The following is a 19,237-nucleotide window of genomic DNA, read 5'->3' on the forward strand; positions in this document are numbered from 1 at the left end:
GCTGATTGAGCGTGTCTTATTTTGATGTATATTTTCATGAAAATATACAATATATTTTATAAATACGTTTATCTTTATGAAAATACAGATTTCATAAAGATACGTTATTTCTTTTGAAATAGAACAAGTTCACAAGTATCATGTTTAAAATGGGTAGGTTTCCAGGGTTCCTTCCATGTGATAGCAGTGGGCAGGAAACCTTGGCTGGGTGCCGGTGGCAGAGTTGTGCGCAAAGGACAGGACGTGTCTGAGAAATACCTCACGGGACAGGTCACTCATACCTCTGGTCAGTTAAGAACTGGATTGATCTTGTTAGCTGACCTCCTAAGTCCAGCCAGCAAACCTAAGAGAAACCCTGAACAGAAATATTTCCCCCAGAACACAATTTGGCTTTCACTTCACAAGTTAGTAGACTATTAACCTAAGCCAGATGTGAGGAGGTCACATTTTTTTTTGAGAAAGAAATGCAGATTGTAGTATCGGAAAACTTATTCAGTAAAAGATGCCTGTGCTAAGTTCACCGCTGCAAGAAATGCATCTGCTTCATTAAAATCTGTAAGAGATGTCAGCCAGCAATAAAGCTCTTTTTCACTGTTTAGTTTTCTAGGCGGATATTCCTGTGAAACATAACAGGAGAGATTCAACAAAGAAACACATTCAAAATACGTGCCTTGCCAGGGTGATAAATATTCTAAGGTTAAATGGAGTTTTTTCCTTTTTTGTAGCTTGGCAGCCAGTTAAGGAATCTTTCCAGGTTGTTAAGAGGATTATCCAGGGCTCCTGGGTATTCTCTGAGGAAGGACAACAGCACATTTTGGAAAGGAATGGTGTAGATTCTCCCCGGAAATTTAGTGACTTTTGGGCTGTTAACGATGGCAGACAGTGGAAGCTCGCTTACCTGAGAGCTTATTTTTAAATGAAACACGGGGAGTGTGTAATAGAGGAAAACACCGTGACTTCCCCGGACCCTCGCCCGTGGTGTCTGTGGCAGACCCACAGGAGCCCAGCGGCGCCCTCCGGCAGTGAGAGAGGGTGGCAGTGCCCTCCGCTCACCCTTGCCTGGCTGTGGGTTCTCGTGCTTTCAGTCGAGGCTCACCTCCACCCTTGCATCACCTGCAGATGCGCTGTGGGTGCATCTCGGCACCACGTACCTCCTGGGCTGGGAGAGTGGTTCTGCTCCCTTGCTCCCCGTCCCTGTTGGGACTCACTGGCCGCCGGGGAAGGTGGCCAAGGCATTCTGCCTGTGTGTGTCCTGTTCATCCTCACCCCGTGGCCTTGCCGGGAGACACTGTAGGTCCCACAGCGTCTGTCCCTACCCACCTCCCTCCAACCTTCCGGCCTCAGCTGCCTTCGTGAGGTCGGGGACAGTGGCAGGGGCAAGGAGGGGAAGACGTGCACGTGCACATGCACACGCGTGTATCTGAGTTTGCAGCGCACATGGCTGGGCCCCAGGTCCCACGTGACCGGCTTTGCGGCTCACAGCAGCGTGCACACAGCCCTGTCCCAGCCTGGCCTCGGGACGCATCTCGGTCAGAAAGCTGGAAGGCGCATGCACACTGGAAGTCCCGACCTCCTGTCCCTGCAGAGCTCGTTGCTGTCTTTCCCCTGGCGCTTTTCCCCGCTGCACGTCTTCTCTTCCTGCATTTGCTGGTGTTTTCAGTGTAGAAGGTGTGGTTCACTTCCCGCAGGCAGAGGAGGACGAGGAAGCCACAGGTGTTAGAAGTGGGCAGAGCCGTCGGTGCTGCTGTCGGCCAGCAGGGGGCGGTGGTGCTCCAGGAGCCCAGGGTGGCTGCTGCTGCACTCAGCCCTGGGAGGGCAGCAGGGCGAGGCGAACTTCGCTCACCTCTTATTTCCCTTTCTGCTTTTCACTTCTTCTATTCTGGTGGCCTTAGAAAGGCGAGAGCTGGTGAAGAGACGAAACGGGGGAGCAGGAGAGCGTCTTTTAAAAACTCCCTGTGTCCAAAGGCCGCTGAGGTTATTTCTTCCTGGTGGTCTACATTTCTCCTAGCACAGCATTGCCACCTGCAGAGCCAGGCGTGGTCCTCGTGCCCAGCCGCCGGGGCGGACATCGTCCCAGGCCCTGATGGGACGCCCCGCGGGACAACGCTGAGTTCCCAAAGTAGGGCTCTAATGGGGTGAGACAGACAGACAGACGGACACACACACACACACACACACACACCCTGAGCTGTGGGGGGAAGGTGGGACAGGACAGGCAGCGACACGGGGATGGCCCTCGAGACCCAGGACCAGGGCGGTGAGGGAAGAGGAGTGGAGGAGGAGGCCTGTGTCTGTCTCTGTCTGTCTGTCTGTCTCTGCAGCACTTCGGCTGTTTCTTGGATGAAGCTGGAAGCTGCTGGGTTATGCTGGCTGCCGGCAGGCACAGCCCAGCCCTGTGGAGGGACACATGCCTGTCCCTTCTCTGAGCACATGGCCCCCCTACCCTCTCCTGTGCACCAGGTGTGGGCCCTGCCTTCCCCGGCAGAGGCCTGGTCCTCCTGCATGCCAGCTGGGCAACCTCCAGTCTAACTCAGGGCTGGCAGCAGAGCCAGCGTCAGGCCCGCAGGCAGAGGGCTTGGTGCCATGCGCTGCTCCGGCTCGGGGTCACTCTGGAGTCCAGGCTGTGCCTTGTGCCGTTTCAGCACAGCCACCTCCTAGATTGGGATGGGGCGACAGGATGAGCGGGGGCGTCTCGGGGCACCCGCCCTGGCTGTGCCCCTCCCAGCGGCTCTGTGGTCCCGGCTGGGGCTCTCGTGGCGTGGTGGCTGTGGCACCCGCCCTGCCCTGTGTCACCGAGACTTGCGGGCACCTGTGACGGGGGGTGCGTGACAGAGGTGGTCTCTCTTTGCTGACCCGTGCCGTGTGCGGGAATCGCTGTGGCTCCCAGCGTGCAGTGTCCCATCCCTGCTGCCCTGGAGGGGGGGCCTGCCCTGAGCGGCCACCACTGCCCTGGCCCGGGCCCTGCGTCCTCCCTGCACGGCAGCCCAAGCACATCGGCTCCCAAGGATGCACCGATGGCCGGGGGAGCCGTCCGCCGGTCTTGACTCCTCCTCCTCTCACCCCAGCTTCATGAACAGGCGTGGGGTGTCCACCAGCCCCTACCTGGGGAGCACCAACGGCTACGCGAACCCCAGCGGCACAGCGCTGCACTATGACGACGTGCCCTGCATCAACGGCTCGGTGAGTGGCTGCGCAGCTCCCGCTTCTGTCCGGATGAGGGCTCTTGGGGTCCCTGCACCTCGGGGCTCCTGCCACTGAAGACACAGGGACCTGGGGGCCCCAGAAGCTGGTCACCACCCGGCAGTGTCATCAGTTAAACACCTCTGCACGCGGTAAGACAAGGCAGGAGGACGGTGCGTTCCTCCCCGTGGCTGGGGCGGACCAGTCCGCGCGGGGTAAGTTGTCCACAGCAGTTGCTTCTCAGCAGGAGGAGGGCGCTGGGCGGTCACTGCCAGGTGTCACAGAGCAGTAACCGCAGTGCCACTCAGGGTGGCCCCGTCCCTCATGACCCTGTACCCGAGCACTGCTGCCCGAGGAGGCGTGAGCCGCTTCCTGGAGCCCTGGGTGTTACTCCGGTCTGTGACACCCACTCGGCTGCAGCAGCCTGACTTGCTCCAGCCGCCCGGCTCCCCCTGTGGTGCATGGACTCGGCTGAGGTCCTGGGCCCGGCGCCTCAGCGTTTGTCTGGCTGCTGCCCTCAGAGCGTGCTCCCCCGCCACGCCCTGCCCCAGGCCCTTCCAGGCCAACTTCCTTCTGCCGCGGCTCCGTCCTTCTGCAGAGTGAGGGGTCTTCAGGTTGTGCGCCTGACCACAGCAGCATTTTTTCTTTTCTTTTCCTATCTTTTTTTGGCAGTACTGGGGGTTGAGGCAGCACTTGTACATTGAGCTACAGCCCCGAGCCTTTGTATTTTTTGAGACAGAGTCTCATTAAATTGCTGAATTACCTGGGTTGGGCTGGAACTTGCAGTCCTCCTGCCTCAGCCTCTCAGAGTGCTGGGCTTCTAAAGCTTTTAAGACCAAGTGTGGAGGGCCTGCTGGTGGCCACCTTGCTTACTGCGTCTTCTCCTAGGTACTCTCAACCCTGCTCTCCCACTTGCTGGGCTGGTGACCGGGAGGCTTCCTCTTCGGAGGGCTCCAGGGCTAGTTTTGTGACATTTACACACTCGGACCAGGTCCTGGTCGTTAGCGGCATCTCAGCTTCGTTGATTCTTACCCACTCTGCTTCCCAGATGTATACACCAAGATGAAACTGCACTTCTAATCAAGAAACTTCTTTTTTTGTTTTTGATTTTTGTTTTTTGAGACAGGGTCTCACTATGTAGTTTAAACTGGCCTTCAGCTCACTATGTCGCCCAGGCTGGCCTGGGGCACAAGTGGTTCTCCTGCCTCAGCCGCCCCTATGCTGGGATTACAGGTGTGCGCCGCCCCTCCTGACACTTCTGTGGGTACCCATCACTGCTTCCTAAGTCTCCCAATCCTTGGTATTTTAGGAAACGCTTTTAATAACTGGACACATGTGCCCCGGCTGTCAGAGCGAAGCACTCACTTCGAGTTCACCTGCGTCGTTTTCGGGTGGTGGCACCGTCCCCAGCCCCACTGAAGGAGGCGGGACGTGACTGCAGTTGAATCTTTCCTATTTTTATAACAAAAGCCTGTAATTACTGTCTAGCTCAAGGAAACTCTTGCCAGAAGAGTACGAAAATAGGATATAGGAGCAGGATGTATGAATTCATGTTTCCTTTTTTAATGCAAGGCAATTCATAGAGACCTTCAGACTTCAAAGGGCCTGGCCATGGTGGTGGTGTGGGGTCTGACTTCTGCTGGGAAGTGAGCACGTACTTGAGGGGCTGCCCTCTCGGTCCTTGCTCAGCAGCTCCAGTGTCGCCCCTCGGTTCCCGGGCATCCGCGCTCTGAGCCGAGGTTGTCTGCTTTCTCACAGACCGTGTATTGCTCGGTTGTGGCACTAGATTCAGGTGTCGCCGTGTGAGGCACGCAGACGTGCAGCTGTGACCACGGCCTGGCACACTGGCTGGCACGGGTGGGCTGGAGCAGCCTGGAGGGCTCAGTTCTAGCCCTCGGCCCCCCAGGACAGCCCGGCTCAGCAGTGACAGGGTGTGTCTAGCTCTGTCTCCCACGCACTGGTGACTTCTGCCTCGGTTTCCCCTGCTCCCTGAGAGGTCTCAGATTCAGCATGCCGGTGTGCAAAGGTCCTCAGGCCTTTCCCGCGGAGCAGCGGGCGCTGTGGGGTGAGCAGAACCTTTCCCGTCTCACGCCTCCCCTGGGCAGAGTCCCGGCCTCCATCCCGGGGCCTTGTCCTGGCTCCAGTGCCCTCCACACCCTGCATCCTGGGACTTCCCAGCTCTGGTTCACTAGAGAAGGACTCGACAGATCGGTATTTTCTGCTTTGAAGAAGAGAACGAAACCAGAATGTCATAATGCGATAGCTCTGGGAACAATCAAAGGAAAAGCAGTTTCCACAGACCCCAAAAGCAAAGGGGACCTTGTGAGCGGTCTCCCCGCTTGCATGTGGGGAGTGTGTGGTGTTCGCCTTCGGTGACCGCCCCGGGCCCCCGTGTGTGAGTGCTGGGCGCTGCTGACCCCTGGCTTGCTAACCTGCTCTCTCCCTGTCCGCACGAACACAGGGCTGTGTGTGGCAGTGGGACGCGGAGGACGGCGGCCGTCCCGCCTGCTGCGGCCAGGGCCCGGGAGAAGAGGTGCTGTACGATAACGCGGGCCTCTACGATAACTTGCCGTCTCCGAAAATCTTTGCTCGCTCCTCTCCTGCTGACAGGAAGGCTTCCCGGCTATCTGCAGACAAGCTGTCCTCTAACCACTACAAGTCCCCCGCCTCGGGCCTGCCCTGCACCCCGTCTGTCACTAACACCTCTTCTGTGGGGAGGGCGTCTCTCGGGCCCCACTCCCAGGTACAGCATTGCTTCCCGGGTGCCGGAGCCGCCCGGGATCCCTGCCCGCCGGGGCTCTGCAGCCATGGGGTGCTCATGGGGTGCAGAAACACATACCCAGGCAAAGCGTAACTTTTTCCTGGACCAGAAAGTCCCGAGGGACAGGGGGCACATTCCTGGCTGGGGCGCAGCTGATAGAAGCTCTGGGGCTGTCTTTCTACTTTAGAAAATTCCTATGCTAGCGGGACGAGGAGGGGCTGGCATCGCCGGGTGACAGACAGCCTGAGCGGAGCTGTGTCCCTCCCACCCTCTCCCCAGCTACCTGACAAATGCTGAGTCTTCCTGAATTTCTAACCTGAGAATTTCTTACACTTTGCCTGGAGATCTTTGCCTAGAAATCCTCTGCCAGAGTAAAGCAGCAGCATGCCCTGCATTTCCCCTCTTCTGCGGTAATCTTGGGGCACAGCGAGCACCGGGTGAGGCCCTGGATCCCAGGCAGGGTGGGGCGTTAGAGCAGCACCTCCCGAGGGGCCCCGCGGCTGTGTGGCGGGGCGTGGGCACTGCTGGCCTCCGATGCTGCGAGGAGCCCCCCTGCCCGGCCTGGTCATGCGTTTCACGTTCTCACCGAGCCCGGTCTGTGCACACGCTCATCGTTCTCTTTGTTGGTGGTAGGGCAGCCCCAGGTGAAAGCACGGCCCCTCGGGTGGCCCTGGGTTAGCGGGCAGTCACCGGACACATGGCTGCTGCGTGGTTTTTCTGTCGCTGCTGTTCCCCTGTTTTCTCATTTCCAAGTTGGAGGGTGCTTCCCTCTCCTCTCAGGGCCACTTTACAGGGCCTGCTGAGTGACCGGGACCATGCCCTTGCCCGACTCCTGCCGTCCGCTGTGGGTGCCCATCCCCCTCAGGAGCCCCGTGGGGCCAGTCAGTGTTTCCTTGGGCACGGGCGAGCAGGCAGAGGCCCAGACAGTTTTCCCAGCTTGCTCTGGGGCTCCTAAAGGACAGGATGAGAGCAGGGTGTCACACTGTCCCCCTCGAATCCCAGGCCCAGCTGGAGAGCAGGGCAGTGTCAGACAGCACCTGGGGGCCAGGGTTACGGGTGCGTTGAGCCCGCGCAGCCTGTGAGGCTCCTGGGGGAGTCACTGGCCCAGCACCAGCTCCGAGGGCTTCCAGCAGTGGAGGCAGCAGGGGCACTGTTGGCCATCCGGGGCCACCGAGGCACCAGGGCCTGGAAACCCCATCAGTTTCCTGCTTCATTCTGCGTCCCGGCTGTGCAAGGTTCTACTTACGACGGACTGAAAGAAATCGTTGCAGCTGGGAAAGTGTCTTTGCCTGTTTTGTTTTTAATTTTCTACATCTATTCCAACAGCTCAAGGGTAAGAAGCCCCCAATGGCATCTAATGGGGTCCCTGGAAAAGGGAAGACTGCAAGCGGTCAGCAGAAAAAAGCAGATTCCACAGCCGGTGTGAAGCGGACGGCTTCGAGTGAGTCCCGCCCCGCGCCCCTCCTGCTCCCAAGTCCCGGGTGCAGAGTCGAGGCCGCCTGAGCCGCTCAGGGAGCAAGTACAGGGGTGGAATCCGTGGGGGTGTCGTCCCCTCTCTGCTGAAGAACCCACGTCTGCCACGGTGCCGGGAACGCAACCAGCGCTGGCCCGGGAGGCTCCCGTTGACGTGCAGTTGCGGAGGAGTCCTCTGCGAGGGCAACTGTGGGTCCCTGGACTTTGGTCCTGAGACTCACTGTGTCCCCAGCGCACTGTGGAGAAGTCACACACACCCCCGTGCACCTCTTCCTCCCTGGTGTGCAGACAGCCTGCTACGCTCTGCACTGGCTGCGGTTAAGAGCGTAATCGGGCTAGGGATTTAGCTCAGCGGCACAGCGCTTGCCTGGCAAGCACAAGGTCGTGAGTTCGATTCCCGGTACTGGGAAAAAAAAAAAGTTGTAGTCAGGGCTGGGAGAGGCTCAGGGACGTCCAGGATGTTAGTTCTGCTGTGTGCGGTCCGCCATGGCCCACAGCCAGCCACTGTGACCCGCCCCTGGCCTAGCTGTTGCCGCTCACCTCTCTGAACAGTGAGAAGCAGTTGCCCAGTGGTGGAGGCCTTCCCAGGCGTCACACAGGGTGCATCATGGAGACAGGCCCGCGGAAGCAGATGGGGCAGGGAGGCTGGGAGACGGAGTTGGGCCCCACTTTTACTTCCAGGTGGCGGGTGCTGTCCCGGCTGATGGTGTCTGCTTCTGGCCTCCTGTCATTGGGTGTCTGGGTGGTGGCCGTGCTAGGGGAGCAGCACCAGGCTTCCACCTCAGCCATGGCTTCCTGCGACTCTTGCCGCTGTTGCCTGGGATTCGGACCTCAACATGTCCAGGGAGCAGTGACCCTGGTCACCCGGTCCCTGTAGTAATGAGGACAAGGCAGTCACTTTTATAGCAGCTGCTTTAGGCGGAGGAGGGCTCGGGCCACACACCCGCGGCTGCCCTGCGAGGCACTGTGGTGCAGTTTTAGAGGCAGCAGGCGGAGGAGGGCCACGGGCACACGAAGCCGGAACTGCTCTGCAGCCGTGGGCTGCCGCTGTCTCACAGAACCCTGTGCTCCCCAGGAGCCTGTCCGCACGTCTGTGGCCCTGGGACTGCGCTGCAGTAGGCGGGGCGGGCCCAGCTCCCCATCCTCGCTGGCGTGGTGGGTGGACTTGGTGCTGTCTCTCCAGCGCATCTCGTCTCCCTGACAGACACGGGCGCGTCTGTGAGCGCAGGCCGCGGGGCTGTGCACTGGGAGAGGCGCCAGGGCAGAAGGGACGCGTCAGCCCCAGCAGCTTTGTTCAGCAAGCTCTGAGTCATGTGACGTCTCTTTCAACTCAAGCTCTTCCTAGTACTGACGCGTAGTTTAGTTCCTAGGCGTCTGTAGATCTGTTCAGGGACATGGTGGTGCAGACACAAGCGAGTAGAGCTTGAGCTTGGTCTGCTTGTAGAATGTACCATCGCCTAGGCCCCGGCGGGGGGCGGCAGGTGGGATCAGCATGACTGAATGGTGTCCTCAGGCTGCCGGTCCCTCTCATGCTGACCTGACATTCCTGGAGAGTCCTAACGGTCCCTGTGCTCCCTTGAAGCCGTGGCGGCCTGCATTTCAAGGACTGTAAGCCCAGCCCCCAGGCAGGCACTGGGTGTGGCCCGCTGTCTTGGGGACAGGCCTCTGGGGCTGTCCTTTTGGAGCCTTTGCTGCGGGGACTCACAAGGCAGCCCCGGCCTCTCTGCTGTGCAGACCGGAAGCTGAGATGGGCAGGCAGAAGCTGAGGTGGGGGACAGAGGCTCCACAGAATCTGGGGTGGGAAGGGGCCGTGTCGGGTGACCAGCCGTCGGGGCACCCTCGGCTTCTGTTGGGTGGATTCTGGTCTAGGGAGCGGCAGGCCCTGCAGGTGGAGTCACAGGTTTGGTGACTACTGCAAGAAGCGACTGAAGCGACTGCAGCTTCAAAACTGAGCCCCTCGGTCTTGTTGTTGGGAGCTGCATCTCCTCGGTGCATTTTTCCAAAGAGGCCTTGGGCTGCCCTAAACCACCCTTACAAAAGGCCAGTGCAGGAAGAGGCAGCGCACGGGCTCAGCGCCCTGCGGGCCGGGGTGGCATCACCGGCTCTGGCTTGTGCCCGACACTCCTTTCCCCTTTGCTCTTTCCTCGTTGGGTTTAATAAGCGTTGATGGAGAGCTCCATGGAGGGCTGTGTACTGACCAGTCCACCCTTGTGACAGCCCTGTGAGCTCCCTGCCATCACGCTCCCATTTTACAGATGACGACCCCAAGGCACAGAGACACCAGGTGTTTCAGGGTCACACAGCTCCCAGCGCCATGCTGAGCCCCCGGTGCACCACAAGCTGCCTCTCCACCTATGCATGGCTGCCACGGAGACAGAGCAGGACGGGCTGGGAAGGGGCAGAGCGGACAGTGTTGGGGCAGGGGCTGGGACACAGAACTAGAGTCCAGCAGTGACCCTGACAGCCACAGACTCCTGGACCTCAGGATTACGGTGCTCAGCCGCAGCTTGCTGCAGATAGGTGATGCATTCCTTAGGGGGCGGGGATTAAAGGATCCCCAGGACCCCATTTCACGGTACACCTTCGCTTCTGGGAGCCTGGGGCATTGGAACGGTCACTATTTCCTTGGTCCGGCCCAGTCTTGCTTGGCAGGGCAGCTGGCGCCGCGGGCTCTAGCACTGCCTACCGCCCGCACCTGACAGCTTGTGCTGCTCCCTTAGATGCCGACCAGTACAAATACGGCAAGAACCGGGTGGAGGCGGACGCAAAGCGGCTGCAGACCAAGGAGGACGAGCTGCTGCAGAGGAAGGAGACCCTGCGGAACAGGCTGGCGCAGCTGCGGAAGGAGAGGCGAGACCTGCGGGCTGCCATCGAAGTGAACGCGGGTAGGAAGGGCTGCGTGCGGGGCCTAGCGCCTCTCCGTGTCTCCCTGCCCTGTCCACGAGATCGGCAGCCCACGCTATCCTGTGGCAGGAGTGTGGTGTTCTGGGTGGTGCCTTCGGGTTGGGGGTGCTGTAGATGGGCCCTGGTCGGGCACCAGCATGGTTGTGCCCAGCATCCCAGGCCCTAACCCCAGGCTGCCCACTGGTCACCTAGACTCCACTCAGGTCTAGATAACACAGGTGGCCAGGAGGGCGAGGCCTGCATCCCTGGGCCTCAGCAGGTCCAGGTCCCAGGAAGGCTTTCAAGCCAGCAGCACTTCCTTAAGTGAGAAGCCAAGACCCCTACCGGGAGGCCTGCAGTGTGAGCGTCAGGCTGGTGCCCGGGTCCCTCCCCAGCTCGGCAAAGCGGGGGCCTAGGCCAGGCCGTGGGGACCCCCAGGACCCAGGTGCTGCCTGAGGCTCAGGCACTGCTCTGCTCGCAGGCAGGAAGACCCAGGTGGTGCTGGAGGAGAAACTGAGAAAGCTGGAGGAGGAGTGCAAGCAGAGGGAGGCCGAGCGCGTGAGCCTGGAGCTGGAGCTGACCGAGGTCAAGGAGAGCCTGAAGAAAGCCCTGGCTGGTGGCGTCACCCTGGGGCTGGCCATCGAGCCCAAGTCGGGGACATCGAGCCCACAGGTAAGCGCCCTGGCAGCATGCGCAGGGCCTGCAAAGGAGCCGGGGCGCGGGGCGGAGCTGCGGCCGGCCTCAGCTGTGCTGCTGTGTTTCTGTGTCATAAGCCAGAGACTGGCGTGCGGCGCGGGACCCCCAAAGCCTGTGTCCCAGAGCCCTTGGCTTGGGTCCGCGACAGTGGGGACTGCGCAGAGACCGTGGGTCCCCCTCCTCCGAGGTCCTCTGTGGCTCCAGCCCCTCAGCTTCCTCCCTAGCATTGGTCTCTGTCTCACTCCGTGCTAAACACATTTTGCCTCGGCCTGCATCCCCTCCAGCTGCCGCTGGTGTCCTGCACGGCTCCCTGCCCCTCCCCAGTAGCCTCAGCAGCAGTAGTCCTTTCCCTCAGTGTCCCGGCCACCCACTCCCAGCCCACGTCAGGGTCTGCCCTCCCAGGCACCCTTGGGACCCTGACCTCGCAGGCACTTCCAGCTTTCCTCTGTCAAACTCCAGGAGTCTTTCTCATGGCTCCTCATGCAGTGATCCCAAGCTCCTGGGCCCCTGTCCCTCTAGAAGGGTGCCCCCCTGCGCCTGTCTCCTGCGTCAACCCCTCCTGCTCACCACACCCCTCTGGCCCCAGGCACTGGCTCAACATCCTGAAGCTCCGGCCTGGACTGCTGTGTTGGCTTTGCAGCCTCCTGTCCTCTGTGGCCCTCTCTGTGGACATGGTCACGGTCCTCTGCTGGACACTGGTGGCGGAGCATGTCCTCAGCAGAGCAGCCTGCTGGGTGGACCTTCTCCGGTGCCATCGTCTGTCCTTGTTGACAGTGTGGCACCTGCTCCCCCCGACTCACCTCCCCATCTGCCCTGGCCTTGGGAGCGTTTCCTAGGGAAGCTCAGTTGCAGCTGAGAGCTGTGCTTGGGAGCTCTGGTCAGGGAGCCCCGTGGGGAGCAAGAGCTCTGTTCCAGCGGAACATGGAGCGCTCTTCTCCTGAAAGGACGTCCTGAGCACCACACGGTGTGCTTATACCTCACTGTTGTGGCAGCACCTGCCGGGAGGGTTCGGTCTTTGGAGACTCCACTGGGGGCCCAAAGGCTGCCAGGACGAGTTCCCAGAGTCTGTGACCCCTCTGAAAGACACGGGTAGGGCTGTGGTGGCCCTCGAGAAGCCTTGCCCGGCATGTGCCCAGGGGGTTGCAGATGCCAGGTACCCTAGTGTCTGCTGTGTGCACTGCGGCCGGGTCCCTGGGCTGACCTAGGGTGCAGTAGTCAAATTCCTTGCAGCTGGGAGAGAATACCCAGCCCCCACAAAGGAGGAGAGATTTACTTTGACCCATCCTGAAGAGGGTTCAGTCCGTGGTTGACTGGCTCCAAGGCAGAAGCAGCACGGTAGAAGGGAGGGGATAGAGGAAAACTGCTCATACCAGGCATCCAGAAAGCAGAGAGAGGCGGCCCCGGGGACAAGAGTGCACCCTTCCAGGTCACACTCCAGCAACAGCGACCTCTAGCCAGGCCCCGCCTCCTACAACACAGTCAGTCATGAGCTCATGCGTGGATGAGTCCACCAACGAGTACAGCACCCCTTGCTCTTGTCACCTCCCGAAAGCTCCACCTCTAAACACAGGAGACCTTGGGGACAGTCTAGACCTAAACATAACACAGGCCAGGCCTGTCCAGGGTGGGGTCGCTGCGCAGGGAGGAAGACCAAGGTGACGCCTGCCCTGGGCCTCAATGCCCGACCTGTCAGGGCGTGATAAAGGTGTGCGGAGGATTAGGCACCAACCCTGTGGTAGCCCTTGCTGCTCCTTTTTTTTTCCTTCTGGTGCTGGGAATTGAACTCAGGACCTTGCACTTGCCAGGCAGGCGCTTCTGCCTCTGAGCTATCTCCCCAGCCCTGCTCGTTTGTTTCGGCCAGTTCCCACATCCGTTTGCTCTCTGAGATAAGCCCTTCTGCCGGCCAGGCCTGGAGCCGGAAGCCACTGCTCATGCAGAGCTGCCTCTGTCGCCCGCAGTCCCCCGTGTTCCGGCACCGGACTCTGGAGAACTCACCGGTCTCCAGCTGTGACACGAGTGACGCCGAGGGGCCCCTCCCTGTGAACAGCGCCGCCGTCCTGAGGAAGAGCCCTCCGGCCACGGGCAGCTCCCCTTGCAGGGGCCACGTGCTTCGGAAGGCCAAGGTGGGTCCCTGTCCTGGCCGTGTCCCCCGTGCAGCTGTGGAGGGAATTTTACTGGGTTCCCACTGCGTTAGACCATTTCTCAGGACCTGGGTTCCTGGGGCCGCAGAGACTGGGCCCCGGCAGTGCCAGCTTTGGGCTGGGGCCCCGGACTCCCCGGGCTGGTCTCTTGGCAGAGTGGATGTTAGGCCAGATGGCCCGTGGCCATTTGCACTGCTTAAATGCTATGATTCTTCGAAAAAAGAAAAGCTAAAGGATGCACTTTTCTCCGCACCCCTCCCCTGTGCCAGACCCCCATGTCTGACCCCTGGGACATTACTGGTTACCTGCCAGCTCCACCCTGGGGTGCCTGCCTGTTTTGGGTCACCGCCCACAGTCCTTGATGCCAAACCACGACATGTCAGGCCTGTTGGCCGCGCGAGCTCCAGCTTCTCTGAGCAGGCAGTGCTCGACCTTGCCGCCAGCTGCTGGCTGCAGGGCGACACAGCTTGGGAGGGCGGTAGCCTCCCTGAGAAGCCCGGAAGCCTGGTAGCAGCCATCTTGCCCCCTGGAGGGATCCGATGCAGTGTCACGGAGAGTGGGCTTGAGCAGATGTCCAGATTTCTGGAAGGAGGGGCAGGGACCTGGCCTGTGACCCTGAAACATCAGACCCGGCTCCTCTCGGGGTTCCTGGGCAAGTTCTAGCCTCATCTCTGTCTGGGTGGGAGAATACCGGAAGTGGGGTTGCCAGGGCCCCATGCTCGGTGTTGGAGGTGCCCTGTCCTGCCTTCCACAGAGGCCTGGTGCCCACCCTTTCTGGTCTCACAGACTTGGGCTGTGGTGCGGTGTGCCCGCCGGGGTCTGGCCCTTGGGATTTATACAGCTCTCCTTTCTCCAGGAATGGGAACTGAAGAATGGGACATAGGAAGTGAGGTGGCCCCAGCCCCAGGCAGAGACTGCACCCCACCCAGCTCCCCGTCTGCAACACGGTGCTCCCCAGAGCGGCCCACTCGGGACGTCCAAGGCCCTGCGACCGAGTTCTGCCACCTTCGCCCGCCCGCCCGCCTGTCCCTCCTACTGTAGAATGGTGCCCTTTTGAAAAGTTTACTTCTAAGACTTTGGCTTCGGAATTTTCTTGTTAAATAAAGCGGAAACAGACAGGATGAGCTGTTCCCATGGCCGACGCGTCTCTCCAGCCAGCTGAACGACTGCTTCGACCAGGTCCTGCCCACCCTGGCCAGCAGACACCAGACAGGCGGACAGACGCACCTCGACCCCTGGACGAGCCTGGCCGCTGCCACACCTCTTCGGGGTCCCAGCCTTGGCCATGTGGCATCAGGGTCACCCCGTGGCCAACTCAAGGTTTAGGGTTCTGTGGCCACAGTGGGGGCGTCGTGAGCACAGTGTGCCCGCCACTCCCAGTACCAGCGGTGAAGGCGGAAGAACCTCATTCTGTGAAGCAGTTTCCACCTTCCAATAGTAGGTGCTTTTGCCTCCGAACGTGAAAAGGTGCCGTTGTTTCTTAGAAAATGTCTCTTCTGCCACGCGTTTCACTTAGTGCTAGTGCCCAGAGCTCCCTGTCCCATTCTGTTGATTATCTGTACTGCTTGTGACAGCGTCGGGTGGTCTCTTTTGCCAAGTGGGGCTGGAGCGGGCCTGGAACAGCAGGCAGGATCAAGGCTTGCAGGCGGGGGACACGTGAAGACTGGGAGCCGGAGCCGGCCCTGTCCATACACTAAGGCATGGACGCATGGTGCGCCTGGCCTGGCCCTCGCTGCCCTCCGTGCAGTATTCCTGGAGCATCTGGATGAGAAGATCGAGACGAACAGCGCCGGTTGGCAACTTCCGCCAGGGTCTGCAGGAAACGGAGACCTGGGTCTCCAGAGGCGCTGTCAGGGAAGACACAGCCCCGCCACGGAAGGGACAGCACCAGACCCACTGTGTGCTGGCTTGGGCCTGCTCTCTAGCCATGCTGCGTGGAGCACGAGCCTCTCACCCCCAGCCCAAAGCGCTGTCCCGACAGCATGAAGCATCTCCTGCAGTGTCCACAGGCCTCGGGGTTGGGCTCCATTCCTCATACTCCTGGGGCTCCACAGGGCTGTTTGAGTTGCTTCCAGAGTAGGAAAGTCATCTGGGATATGAGAACGTTTCCCAGCAAGGACACCGGTTCCCTGCTGTCCTGGTCCCCTGGAACTTGAATGTATTAGAAGCCACCTTCCTGAGTGTCCAAGTTGCCAGGCCCTCAATCCGCAGCGGCTGCCCGGTCAGTCACACCAGCACCCACCACTCCTTCCGGGGCTGGTTTCCCACCGTCACAGGAAGCTGCGGCCACTTCATTCCATAGGAAACTACATTCTTGTAAAGGGAAGAAATTTATAGACCAGAAATTTTTGCTGTCTTTGGGTCTAATAAAATTCTCAAATCCAGGCTTGCTGGAGGATCTGACCGGCAGCCACTGGTCGGGGGTGCTACTGTTTCTGGTTGCTCCTGAGGAGAGGGAGGCGCCATCTTCAGGTCTGGGTAGATGCCCATGTCCTGGAGCAGGTGTGTGGCAGAGGTGGCCATGGGCAGTGCCGCCATCAGCCCCCTGTGCCCACAGAGCTTGGGGATTTGGGGAGTGGCCTTGCCCAGGGACACCACTGTCAGGACTGGGGGCCGGGCTGGGCCCTGGACCTTGTGTATGGTGAGTGCAGCTTTGTCATCCACTCGTGTTACCAGAAGTCTTTGAAGGAGGCCACAAAGTGGAGCGAACCCTGTGGGTTCCCGGGGCGTCTACGGTGAGGAACACGAGCTCCCAGCACAGGTCCTGGGCCCTGTGGGCCTGGTGTTCCCAGATTTGACCAGAAAGTCAGTTTAAAGCATCCATTTCAAAGTAAGTTATTTATTTGTATATGTCCCGTAAGTATAGCTTTAATTTATACCTGTACATATTAGACATACAGAGACATCTTGTCCGCTTCTGAGGGGTCTCAGTTAGTCACCCTCTCCAAGCGTGTCCCCACAGTGGCCCCGGCCCTGGGACAGCACAGGAACCCTGGCCCTTGGTACTAACGCTGGGGCCAGGCAGCAGAGGGCTGGCTGGCGCTTCCTGCCAGGCGCAAGGCAGGCTGCCCCGGGTCTGGTTCCTTTACAGTGTCACCTGTTACCTTCATAGGATGTGGTGCTCACAGAGTGTGGCCCCACGGCAGGAAGGCCACCTGTTGGGAGGGATGGCCAAGCATAAGCCAGGGAGGCCCCAGCTCTAGGCCTCGGCCCTTCCTGCCACTGTGAGGCCACTGTCCCTCCTTGGACTTCTACTCCTGGCCGTGGCTGGGTGCGATGTCACTGCCTGCAGAGCCCTCCGTTGTGTTCTGTGATGGTCGTAGTCCCTGCACAGAGACGGCCGTGCCAGTCACAGGGCTCACCAGCTGCGCCAAGTGCTGGCCTTGCTGCCACTCGCCTCAAGAGGTAGCACCCTGCAGCTGACTGGGTGCCTGCACAGCCATCCAGATCCTCCCAGAGCCCTTGCTGGGGCCCCTGGTACCAGCTCCCTGCTCACACCCCGGCTGCCTGGCCCTGGCCACCGCAGCCATCTCCCTGGCCCGAGCTGTTGCGCTGTTTCTGAATAGCCACGCCCACCTGGCAGGGTGGGGTTCGCCACTCTGAGGACTGCAAAGCCGCGTCCTGGGCCTGCCCCCGCAGAGGGGACAACGCTGCGCGTCCTCAGGGTCGCGCTGGCTCCCGAGGGCTGCTCTGTGCGTCCCTCCCCATCAGCAGCCCCAAGCGGCAGCAGCTTCCCCACCCAAGGACAGGGCCAGGGCTTCTCTGTGACACCCCACGTGAGCCCCCTGCCAGCAGACAGGGTGTCCCCAGGTTCCTAATGTGGCAACTCTAAAATGGCAAACAATTGCCTTCCTTTTTTTTCTATAACTTTTAACAGGAAAAATAATTTTAAATGCATGATGTGATTAATGTTGGGGTCCTGTTATCAACCCCCCAGGGGCCGGGTTCATACTGTGAAACAAAACTGCCAAGAAAAAGACCCGACGTGCACATGCTCCGTGCCCGAGGCGCAGCCCTTGGGGGGACCGGGGAGGCTGAGAGGACGGGGTGTGTGTCCCCCGGCCCCCAAGACTTCCTGCCATCTCTGCTGGCTGCGGTCCCAGCTGCCTGAAGCGCCTGCCTCCCCAGGCACGGCCGCCGGTGTCTTGAGCTGCAGCAGGAGAGGAGGGCTCCCCGCGGGCTCTTCAGATCCTAACTCTTAGGGACCAAAGGTGTTTTTAATCAGATCATCTTTTTCACTGATTTTCTAATGAGAAAGGAAGCCTCGCCTTGCGTTTTAACATCAACTTTTACATTATAGATACCCAGGATTGACCATGGCCATATGTTGTAACATGTTTTCACATTAAGAATGTAATTATTGCCTTATTGTATTTTTTAAAAACTAAAGTCATATTTAAAAATTCTCTTAGAAAGCAACAGGCAAACAGAAAAGATCTTTTTAAATTAAATATGTTGTTCATGCCCATTTGAAATGACTGTAAACATGTCTCCACTGTGTCTCTCTGTATTTAAGTCATAAAGTAAAAAAAAAAAATAATGAAAGAAAGAGACTTGCAGCGGGAATCCTAGTTTCCAGCCATTGACCCCATTTTGTAATAGCTGCACTTGAATTCGCCACTGTACGGATTGAGTTTTCTACTGTTTTCTGCGGTGTAGCCCTGGACCGGCGCCCTGCGGCGTGACACACGTGTGTACTGTTAATAAAACACTCTGACCAGCTGTGTCCTGCTGCCCTGGCTCGCGCTGCACAGGGGGATCGAGGTCCTGGGGGGGGGGTTAGAGGTCATGGGGGTCAGAGGTCACAGGGGGCTCGGAGGTCACAGGGGGCTCGTCCTGGAGGAGTCATGATGATTTCAGGGTTTTTTAGTCTGCAGACCCAAATATGCAACTCCAGAACACCCGCGCACTGGCAGGAAGGCAGATACAGACAGGTCGCTGGTGGGAGGACCCAGAAGGTGACTTCTGGGCTGGTAGGGGAAGGGGCAGCTAGCGTTCAGGCCCTTGGGTAGGGTTTGTAGTAGGGTGGGGGTTATTCGAGCCAGGCTGTGGGGTTTAAGTAGGAGTTCAACAAGGAGAGAGGCAGGGAAGATTCCAGTCCAAGGAAACGGCGGTGCAAGGCTGCGGGAGGGGTGTGAGCTGCGTGGGTAAGGGGGTAGCCAAGTGTGGCTGGAAATGGGCACAGGGAGAGGAAGGAAGGTAGATGAGGCAAGGGCAGACTGGAGGGGGAGGGCGCCTAACGCACCTGCCAAGGTGCACCTGTGCCTCCATGGCACATACGCTGGCCAGATGTTTGGCAGAGATGCCATTGAAAGAGGTAAGGGAACCCCACCTGGATACCAGAACTAGCCCACGAGTGGACCCTGCTGAACTCTGCAGTCAGCCAGCTGAGCCGCGGAGTGTGTGCTGTCCCCTGGATGAGACGCAGGAGGGGGAGCTTGGTGGTATGACAGGCAGAGGTGCAGTCTGGGTGAGGAGCCCAAAAGCCTCCGGGACAGGACCTCCTCAGCCACAAGAGGAGGAGGTACAGCGGAGATGCCCTGGGGCCCTGCGGGTGACAGCTTCCAAAGCCAAACGGGGCCACCACACCCATCCTTACTAACGCACTGTCCCCAGGTGCGAGGGAGCACGGCTGCTCACGCTGGGCGGAGAGGAAGGGGCTGCTCCTGTCGTGGAGGCCCAGGGTTCTGGGCCCTGCTCAGGCATCTGCTGCGGGGCCTGTGGCTTGGGAACCCCAACCCCTCCTGCACGAGAAGTGGGGACACAGTGGTGCCCCCAGCGCAGACATTTGGGACGGAAATGCCCTGGGCCACAGCTTCCTGCAGACCTGGCGGATGGGCGGCTCTCGGACCCGCAGAGCCAGGTGTGAAGTGGGGCCTGGACACACAGGTGGCCCCTGGGGCCTCCGGACGGTTGTGTCCTTCCCTCGGGGCCTTGCAGCAAACTGACTGAAAAGGCCCCCAAGGTCAGGTTCCCCACAAGTCTCCACCCAGCCCCACGCTCACGTATTATTACTTTGGCAGAGCTGGGGATTAAACCCAGGCATCCAAGCTGACCCGCAGCCAGCCCCAACTGTTCGTTTTTTAAATTTATTTCATTTCAT

The 19,237-nt window shown here is 59.7% G+C and overlaps 1 protein-coding gene across 3 annotated transcripts in view; it reads left to right on the top strand.

Moving 5' to 3' along the window:
- The window catches only part of Afap1 (actin filament associated protein 1), a 116,233-nt gene extending 98,375 nt beyond the window's left edge, over window positions 1-17,858 (top strand). For 2 of the 3 annotated variants that reach the window (XM_013506784.1, XM_013506786.1), the window contains exons 12-17: window positions 3,066-3,180; window positions 7,268-7,382; window positions 10,135-10,299; window positions 10,779-10,969; window positions 12,952-13,116; window positions 13,991-17,858. In XM_013506784.1, the coding sequence (XP_013362238.1) occupies window positions 3,066-3,180; window positions 7,268-7,382; window positions 10,135-10,299; window positions 10,779-10,969; window positions 12,952-13,116; window positions 13,991-14,017 (778 nt within the window). In that variant the 3' untranslated portion in view covers window positions 14,018-17,858. Of the gene's footprint in view, window positions 1-3,065; window positions 3,181-5,656; window positions 5,924-7,267; window positions 7,383-10,134; window positions 10,300-10,778; window positions 10,970-12,951; window positions 13,117-13,990 lie in introns of all 3 variants that reach the window. The other variant, XM_013506787.1, reaches the window with a different exon arrangement.
- The last annotated feature ends 1,379 nt before the right edge of the window (window positions 17,859-19,237 follow it).

The sequence above is a fragment of the Chinchilla lanigera genome, unplaced genomic scaffold (genome assembly GCF_000276665.1).
Source record: "Chinchilla lanigera isolate Chin_1 unplaced genomic scaffold, ChiLan1.0 scaffold00113, whole genome shotgun sequence".
In the NCBI taxonomy this organism is placed as follows: domain Eukaryota; kingdom Metazoa; phylum Chordata; class Mammalia; order Rodentia; family Chinchillidae; genus Chinchilla; species Chinchilla lanigera.